The sequence below is a fragment of the Callorhinus ursinus genome, unplaced genomic scaffold (assembly GCF_003265705.2).
Source record: "Callorhinus ursinus isolate GAN/ISIS: 27379988/994484 unplaced genomic scaffold, GSC_fseal_2.0 scaffold32, whole genome shotgun sequence".
NCBI lineage: Eukaryota > Metazoa > Chordata > Mammalia > Carnivora > Otariidae > Callorhinus > Callorhinus ursinus.
The window spans coordinates 3,439,906-3,452,094 of NW_027397094.1; the positions used below are offsets into that span (position 1 = coordinate 3,439,906).

The 12,189-nt window shown below is 37.3% G+C and overlaps 1 protein-coding gene across 1 annotated transcript in view; it reads left to right on the forward strand.

The window, feature by feature from the left end:
• The window catches only part of PCDH15 (protocadherin related 15), a 1,645,434-nt gene that overhangs the window by 1,612,715 nt on the left and 20,530 nt on the right, over nucleotides 1-12,189 (forward strand). The window contains exons 32-33 of the mRNA XM_073878941.1: nucleotides 5,583-5,801; nucleotides 8,864-9,016. Coding sequence (XP_073735042.1) covers nucleotides 5,583-5,801; nucleotides 8,864-9,016 — 372 coding nt within the window. The remainder of the gene's footprint in view (nucleotides 1-5,582; nucleotides 5,802-8,863; nucleotides 9,017-12,189) is intronic.

Genomic DNA, 12,189 nt, shown 5'->3' on the forward strand with positions numbered 1-12,189 from the left:
TGCTTTCTGCTAGATTCTGTAATACTAAGCAGAGCTGGATCAAAGTCCATCTGGTGTCCCAGCATCTGGGCTGTGTCTGGTCTGGCTCCGTCGCTGGGTCTCCCTGCAGGCCCTGGGAACTTCTCTGCATTCTCTTACCCCTCCCATTGGGGCGGACTGCGCTTGCTCACTGCTTGGCTCTCCCCTCACCGTGGACATGCAGCAAGGTGGGTGGCTCGCTCTCTCTTCTCCGTGTCTAGCCTGCGTGCCTGGGACGTGGGCTGAGACTCTCTCACATTTCTCCTCCTCCTTTCCATGGCAGCTACTCACTACACCATCTTTGTGGTGTGTCTTGGGTGTCAGCGTGTTCCCTGCCCCTCCCGACCAGCAGGAAACCTCTACTCCGTGCAGGGTCTTCGGCCCAAGAGAATGCCTGTTCCTCCTCTACATGGAGTGGAGTGTTGCTTCTACCTCTTCCCCAGAAGCAGTGGATTTAGCCTGACCCCTAGGGATTGGGATACTTCCTCTCCCTCTTTCTGCAGCTTAAGGCTCTTGCTTTGTAAGCCCATACAGGTCCGAAGAATTGCAAGGTGCTCCAGCCTTAGCTGCTTGCTCCCTCTAACCACTGCTCTAGAAGGGGATTTCTCTCCTGCCTCCAGCCTTGTCCCTAGTTTATCTAATTGGGGTCCTTGGAAAACAGTTTGCAAGTGAGTACAACGCCAACCCCCGCCCCTCCACTTTGAGTTCATGGGTCTCTTACACCAACTTTGCATGTTGGTACATACTTAGCTTCTAAAAATTTATTAAAATTTTAGCTCATTTGCGGGTGGCTGAGTGGCTCAGTCAGTTGAGCATCTGCCTTTGGCTCAGGTCATGATCTTGGGGTCCTAGGATCGAGCCCAGAGTCTGACTCTGCGCTCAGCAGGGAGTCTGCTTCTCCCAGTTCTTGTGCTCTCTCTCTCTCTCTCTCTCTCTCAATGAATAAATATTTAAAACATTTTAGCTCATTTCTTTTATTTGCTTTTTTGGCCGCCACCTTTTCCTCGTTCTGTGAAAGCTGAAACAGTGCACGGTCTCATGTCCCTGTGCAGGAAACTGTCACTCTTTGCCATTTGGCATTTTCCTTGCAAGAAAGTTACAGTTTTCGTATTACCTGACTTTTTTGTCATTAGGGTGGGAGTCACAGGCTCTTATGGCTTTCTGCACTCTTAGCAGAAACAAATCATATTGCTTTAAAATAGAACTTAACTAAATATTTGTTTAAAAAAAAGCAAATACAGTTTTAGCTCATGCACCTTTTTATACATTCAGCCTGTTTAACATTGTCTGTCCAGATGGTAAACGAGAAGTGGAGAAGGTAGGAAGGGCCTGTACACTCTGCAAACTGCATTTACAATATAGCGTATAACAACACATTTATACTTTAAAATAGAATCTGATCACCAAGCTCTTATAAAGCTTCTTTCAAATTCCTAAGACCAGGAAAAAAAAAACATAAAAATTAAGAATAGTGAAAAATTAAATAATGGAAAACTAATTATTAGACTCTAGTTTACTATAAATGGAGTATGATATATATTAAGGAATAGGAAGTAGTCCATAATTTGGAACTGTATAAAGGAAATAGTGGTCTACCCATGATTTGCTTTATTAAGCAAAACAACCTTATCCAAGTGGAATGGATGTGGGCAGATGTGTTAACCATCACTCCCTCTGAATGCCTGTTTCAGAGACCCAGAAACAGGGTATTTACCAGGGAAAGAGGCAGCCACCCCTCTACCATCTAGGCTCAGGGCTTTGTGAAGTAGGAGTGCATACTCCTGCTCACCCTCCCCTTTATCTCTACATTTATATGTACATTGCACTATGATAACCATCAAGGTAAAATGCAGGGTCAGCTGGTGCTTACACACCATACTTTGACAAGTCGGGTCCCACACAAGTCAACAGAGGCAGGGATGCGTGTTTGCATGTGTTCCATCAGCACAGTGAATCAGAAGACAAGGAACTGGCTTAGGAATTTATTGCATTTCAGTGATTTGGGAGAGCGAGGTTCTTGTCTCACAGAGTCGAAGAATGAATCTCAAGGACAAAGGAGAGTGAGTAAAGCAATAGAAGTTAAGCAAGGGTACAGAAAAAGCTCTCAGGAGTGACAGTGGTCCCCACTGGGTTGCCACTGAGGGCCTTTAGGGTTGGTCTTTTTTAGAAAGCTAACCAGGGAACTTAAATCCTTTTAACATTTCTACTGATACCACCGTAGAGCAGGGACTAGAGATAACCCCTTCAGTGGCTTACTTCCTTTTTAGGGTCGGTAATTTTCTTGGTCACGAGTAGCTGGTAGAACAAGACCCACCTCTGACACCTAGTACAGGATGGCCTGGTTTGTTCCCTTATCTCTGGTTTCCTTTCATCTACATTTTTTAATTTTGTGAGCCTGATCCAATGGCCCCCTCCCTATCTCTCCCTACCTAGCCTCACGTGTCCCTCACTCATCAGGAAAACAAAGCAGATCTAACAGATAGATCTCCTTCCTAAGAAAAATAAGGAGGGGGCAAAATGGGATCAGTAATAAATACTGAAAAACAAAGTAAAGGAAATAACATCCCGATGACTCAGAGGTAGTATTTATCTCTGTAAATATTCTCCTCCAGAAACCACTGGAAAACAGTTTAACATTTTTAAAAGAAAGCAAGACCGTATGGGACAGTGAAATGGCATGTGTGTTTGAGGAGCCCTGAATCCTTCCCTGTTTCTGGTGAAAGAACTCCACCAATGCTCTCCACCACGGTGCTGGTGATGGGCGTCTACACTGCCTCCCCCTCAGGACACCAGTCCTCTGCTCACTGCCTGGATGTGGGTCAGTTAGACACACATAAGGACTCAGAGTCCTTCTTCAAGGACCAACATGGAAGCTAGTTTTGTCCCCAAATTAGAAAAAGTATAAAACAAAAGCCTGAAGGTTCGGGGGCCACTTTTTCCACGTTGGTATGGAAAATCTCCAAACTTGCCCGAAATGAGGAAACATCTGAAAAAGAAATTGGCAGCATAAAGTATATACAAAAGAAGCTCAGAGCACACTAAGAAAAAGAAAAAAAAAAAAAGAATTAAAAGGAGATCAAAATACATTTAGAGGACATTGGAGATACAACCTGACAAGTGTAGGCATCTCTGAGGTAAAACACTTTAGTAGTTATTACAGAAACATAAACTAAAAATATAATGAAAAGACTCCATTACTTTCCCACACAGAATCAATGAAAATGTCATGTGTCACTGAAAAGTATCTGAATATGTTTTAATACCATTGAAACACAAATAAAAGTGACTCGATTATAAAGAAAGAAAAAATTAGCTAAGCCTTAGACATCCCATGTACATGATAGAATGTCAAAAGGCAGTGGGAATCGGATCCACAGTTTTTTAAGGAAAAATGTTATGACTCAGGAATTCGTATCCAGACAAACTTTTTTATGTAGAAAGCAAAAAGAAGGATATTCTAGACGAGGTTATGGGTTCAAAAGCAATCCACTCTTCCAGGAAACAATGAGAACATTTACCTAAATTGAGAAATAAACCAAAGTAAATATCAAAATAATGGAGCTCTTGGAATGTAAAAAGACTAAGGAATATTCCCTCAGGTGATGGGATGTCAAATGCACGAATCCTGTGGAAGTGGGTTCATCTAGTGGATTCCACATAATACGAGTGAATTCTTCCCCCAGACTAATGATCTACCTCTACTTCTGATAATTCCCAGTTTCTAATACTGTTTTCTTGCAACAGAACTCAATCTGTACTTTATTTGGAACTTACCTTATCTGATAAACAATTCAAACAAAATGTGGTACCATTCTATTCTAGCACTTGGAACCATGATTTAGTCTTTATTTTTTAACAGACCTAAAAATAACCTAGGAAAAACGCTATAAAAGTATATTTTATATCTACAAAAGCGTATTTAAAAAAAAAAATCCTAACTGCCTTACATTATCATATGAAAACTTGAGTAAAAACATGTGCACCTTCCAAACTAAAATTGAGTTATCCAAGCCATTGGGTTTCTTAAATGGCAAGTCTAATAAACTACCCAGTGGAATTCGTATCTGATATGGGTCATCTCTTTATTTTTTCCATAAGGAAGCTATGAACACTGTGCAGTAGATATAAAGTCAGCATGATCATTCAGAATATTAAAATAAAAAAATGTCAAAAGGGATAAAATAGACTGTAAGATGCACAAGCATGGGGCACTTTGTTATCATGGGATGGTGAAATTTGAGGCCATTTAAAAATTTTTCTCCCATTTCTTTGTGTTTTCCACACTTTCAACATAAGTGTGGAGGTTTATATTATGCAATATATTTCTAAAATAATGGTTTTCACTTCATATATGCTGTATAATTACGAGAATAAAATATTTATAAAAAGTGCGATTTGGATATATCAAAATGTGAGCAGCCTCTGTGTTGGGGGCCTGTGAGTAACTTTGCGTTTTGAAAAGTTCTGTGCTTTCCAATATTCTATAGTTAAGACATCTGACTTTTATAGACAAACATCTTTAAAAATTCAAAAACAAAATTACCTAAGACATGGTGTGGCTTTCTGCTATTAGGAACACAACTGTTACATCAATATTGTATTTATAAGGGATTGTGCAAATGTTCCCAAGGAATTTTGAAAAAAACTATTACCTGCTAATTACAACTTAAAATATGTAACAACATCATTCAATCCAATAAAAATAAGTAACAATTATTCCTTGATTACCCCCCGCAAGCAATGCCCATAGTAGGAACTGTGTTATCTAGAGGAAGTTTGCAAGAACTTGTGGGCTTAAATTAGCTAATTCCTGTCGTCCTGACTGATTTGCTATCTGCATCATTCATAATAGTCTTCTCTGTCTAGACAGGAAATTGTTCACCTCTTGCCCATAAAATGTTTTAAAGGTTTCGAATTTGAAAGTGTTGACATACAAGACAAATGGAGATTTTGGAGCCTGAAGGCTTGGGTTGGTCTCTCAGATTCGTGGCCCTAACTGTGTAGCTTTCTGGCCTGCAGTAAATTAGCATTATAACATTCTGTTCTACAGGATCATTCTGAGGACCCAAGCAGACAAAATGCAGGATATAATTTTAAACTCTGCTATATGTAATTTAGAATATTTATTCACCTGAATAACTTAATAATGTATATAATTTCAACAGAGTGATATGAAGTTCAATGATGTTGGTAATTATTTTTTTCAAGTCTGTGAGTATATTAAGTAAGAGTCATTGTTATTAATGTCTGTGATATGTGTCTATAGGTAGTAACTGCTCTTCTTCATTGCCCTTGCTTTTATATATTTTTTTAATTCATAAGACTCAGCTTGTGTTTCAATTAAAGAAAATATTCAAAGTTATCACAGATTTATTTTTTAAAAGTATTTAATATTTAATAAAAATAGTAACAAGATATTACAAAGTTATCTCTTTAAAATATTTTTAATAGTTTATAAAACTATTTTTAAAGAAAATACTAAAAGATATTACAAATTCTATTGAAAAAAAAAGAACTTTTTTTCTGTTAACTTCATTGACTTCACTATTTATCTAACAATAAAGATTTCTGGATGGCAAACTGCTTGATATCAATAAAGACTTCCAGCCGCATTACGGGGAAGGAGGACGCATTTTGGAGATCCGCACTCCGGAGGCAGTGACCAGCATTAAAAAGCGAGGGGAAAGTCTGGGCTACACCGAGGGGGCCTTGCTGGCGCTCGCCTTCATCATCATCCTCTGCTGCATTCCTGCCATTTTGGTGGTTCTGGTCAGCTACAGACAGTAAGTATCCCTCGATCAGAACATGGGATCATTGAAAAGCCACCCGTGGGGACATGGCTTTGGAGTCCCAAAACAGGAATGGTGCAAACATCTCGGGGACTGCTGTATCCTTCTTGCACCCAATGGCCTTCCTTTAAGGGAAATCAAAACAAACTTCCAGCATTTCCCACAGAGTACTCAGTGTTCCCATGCTCCTAATATGTCCTCCTCCGATAGGCCTGTTAGGTTAGCTCCTGTGGTTATGTTCGTCTGTGTTCACGCTCTTTCTGAGGTTCTGAGCCTCGGGAGGGAAGGCAGCAGGGACCCTAGGGAGTGTCATATGCAGTGGAATGACATGTGCAGATATCCCTGGTCCCGAGGAGGGTCTGTGACCTAACCACATGGTCGCGACAGCATCGTATCCATGTTGTTAAATATGCATCTGTGTTGGCAAAATCACTTAAAAATCGTGGTATGCCGTAGGTCGTTTTCCATGGGGGTTCTTCCTTCCTGGGTAGCCCTGTGAGAACCTATATTGTAACATATGACCAGGATATTTTGGCTGTGGAGGCCTTCCATTTTTCCTCGTTCCTACGGGCAAATGTTTCCATTTAAAATACCTATATTTGTCTTATTTAGTCCCTTTGAAGTAGTGAAGTAATTACAGATAATATAAGCATCTATATTCAAAGTCATCTGGTAAGCTATTCTTTATTTGACACTAGGTGCAGGGAACCTTTGTGACAGAGATCTAGGCATTTAAAACATCTCCGTATTGATAGTGAATGATTGGTGAAAAGAGTTGTGGAATAGGTTAAAAAGAGTAGTGGCCCTAAGGGTACCACAAAATGCAAATAAATAACAGACAGGGATCGCCAGTCATATGAATTAGTGACACAACACAGAGGAAGGAATAATGGCAGAACTGCCCTTCATCATTTAAAATACCTACAGGGAAGGACTCAACCAGCACTTACATATTCTTAAACTGCTGTCTTTGTTCTCGAACACAGAATTTTCTTTTGAATTAAGGTAATTCCTCAAGGAATTACCTTAATTACCAGGCAAGGTAATTCCAACCTAAAAGTTGAAAAGTAGGCTCTGCATGAAGATGCCATAGGAATATCTTTCATCACAAAAGCAATGTGAAGTTGCAAATACAACATGTAGGTTGACATATTAGAGTCTGAAGTATCCTTAACAAATCAACTGATACACCGAATCTAAAGCCTATGACCCAACTTAAGAGTGACAAATGTTTTAAATTTTTAAGCCATCAAGCCAATATTAATTTTCATGTTAAATCTAATCTATATTACAGTTATTCTTGTTCATTGCACTGCTTCCCAAAGGAATCCTGTAGCAAGAAAACCCGGGAGGAAACCTCTTATATCTGGCACACAACACACTGAACAAAACTGAAGCATCCTAGGCATTATACTCAGTGGTCTGAAATTTAACAAACCACTAAGATGCTTATCATTTAAATATATTGTAAATGGATTTAATTTTTTTTTAATTCAGTAATCAGATCGACACTATGAATTCATTTTAGTTGTAGCTTTTTGTAAACTAACAGAATTAAACAAAATGAGGTCTGCACTGCTCATGTTTCAAAGTAACATTCTAATATTTACACATCTAACTTTCATATTTTTATATTCTGCTTGTAAGAAAGACCAGATGGATGGCTATTCTTTCGCATTAACATTTGTTTTTGAAATTCACTGTACATAAAAAAGTTAAGGGGCAAATATGGAAAGAAAGTGCCCTGGATTCATGACCCAGGAGGGGCACCTTGCAGCCTCTGCTGCAAAGGGAAGCCCAGGGTATAATCCGGGCTTGTTGCCTGACTCCATCCCTGTAACACACCCAGGACGCTGAGAAGCTGATTACAAAGATCAGATCATGTTTACTATTCCATTTCTCCATCAGAGTTCAAATTCATGTCTCCATGTTTTCATCTAGTTTTTTTTTTTTTTTGCTCCATTTAGTTCATTTCTTTGTTTCCCTGTAATGAATGTTTTCACAGCTTCTGTGATGTTGCCAGTAATAATAAAGTGCTCCCACATTCTGACTTTCTGAATTTAAATACTTAGTTTCCCTGCTGTGTCATTAAGTCTGTGTCATTATGAGTTTAACCGGTAAATTATTCATCATGTAGAATAAATCAGATGTTAAAATATTATGAATGCAGCACTTCTAATGTAAATTTCTCTCTCTCTTTTTGCTCATTGCTTTTCAAAACAGGTTTAAAGTGTAAGTATAATTAACATCTTGCATATGATTTTACATACTATGAAAAGAAAAACCCCAGACATTCCTTGTATCTATCTGCAGGAGGTGTATGTTTTTTAGTTCAAATTCTCTTGTGCTTTTGTATATGCAGACTTGAGCTGGTTTTTCACTTTGGGATACAAGGGAGGAAATGTGAAAAAAGGCAGTTTGCTCTAATAGCTTCCACATTTTGAGCTCTTGGTTTTCAGGAAGGAACGAACCGTTGGTGTCCAGGACATTCAGAAAGGGCTGCAAAGCTCCAAGGATAGAATCTGGGTGTCCCTAGGTATCCAAAGGAAACCAAAGCTAGCCACCTCCCTCCTCTTCAGGAGAGACACCCTCTGTAAACTACACAGCCTCTTTCAACGAATGTCAAAAAATGTTTCAAATCATTTTAAATAAAACAACTCTTCTTTAAACAGATGATGAATGATAAAGAAAAATTATGTAGCTTGAACATTATGCATCTTCAGCATTGCCTCGAATTATGAGATCCACTGAATAACCACCAATTATTAATCACATTTTTACAGATAGCTTGCCCCCAGCTTTACTATTACTATTTCACTTAACTTGCATATATTTCTACTGAATTCTACGCATTATTCATGGGTAAATATTTTAAAGAACTGAAGGGGAAGAGAATATAGGAGAAAGAAAGACACTCGGTGGGGATGCTTTTATAATTCTATCAGTTTATAAGTTCGAGTATTTGCGTTCCTGATGTTTTTAGTGGGTTTGTATGCTAACTGATACATACATGATTTCTAAAATGAGTTTTCCAAAACATCCTTGCCTTACCCAAGCCGCCAAGCTGAGTGCACCAAGACGGCTCGAATCCAGTCGGCCTTACCTGCCGCCAAGCCCGCCGCGCCCGCACCAGCACCGGTGGCCGCACCTCCGCCGCCCCCGCCTCCCCCCGGGGCGCACCTGTACGAGGAGCTGGGGGACAGCACCATGTAAGTAGGCCTTGCAGCAGCCCTGACAGACAGGTGGGTGTGATGGATGCTGGGGGGTGAGTGTTTCATTTCAACCTGATGCGGAAATGCAGGTGACTTGAATTACGACATTTTTCTTATTAAAAAAAAAAATTGTTGAGAACCTAAGGAAAGTTGAATTGAAAAATAATCAAAATATAAGCAAACCAAAAACATTAAAAACTGAGTAAAAGAAAACGTGCAGATGTCTAGCTTGAATAGCCTATTTAATCTGGAACCCTTCACAATTATGCAGATATATTTTTTTCTCCAAAATCAAAAATACATTCTGAAAAATTTTTTTCTCATAGGAAATGAGGAAAAATAAAGCATAATCATAAAATAGTAATTCCTGATTTGGTATCAAAAGCCAACTCCTATTTGGTAGTTTGAAACTGATGTTATGGTCTCAATCATAGACTTTTTAAAGATACTATCTTAGGATATCATAAGATAGAGCAATTAAAATCTGAATGAAAATCTGAAACCTAAATGAAGAATTAAATATTAAATATCCAAGCACTTAAAGAATACGCTTTTCATTATATTCCTCTCAAAAGAGACTGCGGTGATAGTATTTCTCCCACAATATTTAGAACCTCTAAGCATTATCAAATCATCCACATTTGAAAAACGTTTAAATTATTGTGAAAAGACTTCACAGATATTCCCATAATGATGCTACCGTCATAACCTGATTCCTTTTGGATTTATTTAACTTGCCTGTGTTTTAAAAATTCAAGAGTAACTATTTTTGGACATGACATGCACAAAAACCAAGGATGTTATAAAACTTTGAATATGGCTGAATTAAATCCAAGATACCTTTTATCAACTGGAATTTGGTGGAGCTGAGGGACTAAAACACATTGGCCTGTGTTACATTTGTAGCATTTACTAGTAGGAATAAAGCAAGCCTCAAAAATTATGAAATTTACCTTTTAATGGAAAAACTGGTTTTAACCACATGTATCAATATTATTTGCCATATTAATACTATTATACAAGGTGATGTTAAGTTTAAAAAATTTTTAAACTGATTTTTATGTTGTATATCTTAATGCTAAAATTGAATTTAATGTTTGACCCTTCAGTGCTTGGCATTTTATTTCTAAAATAATATGATACAGATGCATGCTTTAAGTATAGTTTTTAAATTTTTTTAATGAGTTGAAAACGATGGTCTCTTTTTGAATTACTGGTGAATGTAGGAATTGAGCCAATATGATTTGATTCTCTCTATATTAACCACCTCTCTCCAGCAAAAAAAAAAACTCAGAAACTAAAAAAGACTTACGTGTAAAGTTCTGTTTTATCTGAAATTAGTGAGTGACCTATATTCATTTTTACTTAACAAAAGTAGATATACTGTAACATCATCTGGAATCAATATAGTTTGATGGTGACCATTTTCAAAGACCCACCACTTAAGGACTACTTTTATTTGAAAAATTGTGGTACACTTAGAGAATTTTGCAATTATAATACGTATTTAATGAAGTATTTTGAGTTCTGCACATTTAAATATCTTTAACAAATGTTTAACCTATCTTTTTAAAAACTTTATACCGGGATTCTAACCATATATTACTATAAAGTATATTAGCTCCAAATGACTTATTATCAAATTTAAAAGAAAAAAAATCAAAGGTTCTTTTTGAAAAAAATCTTGATGATCTAATTAATAACATCATACAGATTCATCAGTTGCTCTGTAATAGTCATCACGGTACTTATATATTCACTTTGTCCCAAACAGTATGTATACCTTCTTTATAAATCAGTGTGGACTAATTTTTCAATCGGGACATAGAAACAATTCTCAGAATCTCATTTAAAATATCTGTTTTGGGATTGAAATCAACCATGTGTATTGAAGGTGAATTTTACCCAGGTATAGGAAATGGACAGCTAGCTACTTTATGTGATGAGACAACCAAAGAAATGCCATATGGTTTTGTCTAAAATGTTATTACATATCATTCTTTCGAGTAAATACAAAGGAAATATAAAAACATGCATTTTCTTTTCTGGATATACCTATCAAATGTTTAAATCAAGTTCCTGTTAGTATTTTCATAATCAACCTCAAATTAAGTATAGTTCAAACTCTTCTTTTTTTTTTTTTTTTTTTTCTGTCGCATGTTTTCTCTTTCCCACCTGTGGATACATAGGCATAAGTAAGTAAATAATATCATTCTAATACGAGGCATTAGGGAAAAAAGATGCAAGAGAATAGATTAAGTTTTATTCTAAATATAGTAACCTTCATCTTTTACCATGGAGTCATTGGCCTTTTAAAAAGAAAGTTCTACCTTCCATACCTCATTCCCTTTTGGTGTCTTGAAAACCTGTGCCTCCCAAGAAGCGTATCAAAATTCTTGCTTTTAATTTATTAAAAGTATTTCAAGATGTCTCTCAATCAAAAGTGATGCGGTCCCATTATGTAGATAGTTCTTTCCAAGAAAAATTAAACCAAGAACAAATCTGTTTTTAAAAAATTGCCAAATAATGTGTCAGGTCCATTTATTAAAAAAAAAAAAAAAAAAAAAAAAGACTTTGCAAGATCAGGAGAAGGGTTGGATGTCTGCTTAATCCAAATTGTCTGTCCTTCCCCAATTATCCAGGTGGGCCTGATAGCCCAAGGCCACCTGTGGGAATTCTCCCTTTGTAGTTTGTATCTTTGTGAAATGACACAGTAACAACTTGGGCTTTAGATAGCATTTTATTGCTTCACCTGTCATTCTCCTTTTTCACTGTGGCCACGCAATTTTTATTCACAGTATTTCCTTTTATTTCATTCCTGCTGTGTGGGTAAATAGTAAACAATAATCAAGAAAATGTTACTCTGTTTGAGCTTGAGAGCAAACTCTGAGGAGAGACTATTGAAAACCAGCCAGCCTTGCTGGGAGAAAGGTCCCGGTGCTTTCATTACAGACACTTGCTTACGTCCTTTCACTTGGTTGATTTTATTTATCACCCTCAGCCCCCGTAACTTTGTGTCAGTGTATGAGCAACTCTTCCAGGGATATCAAAACTGTGATTTGAACATGAGTCTTCTCATTAAAGTTGGTCTTGACCAAAATTTGATGCGGATCATATTCAAAATCCATACCAATAGCCCCTCTTCTTATTTGTACTGTTTATAGCATTTT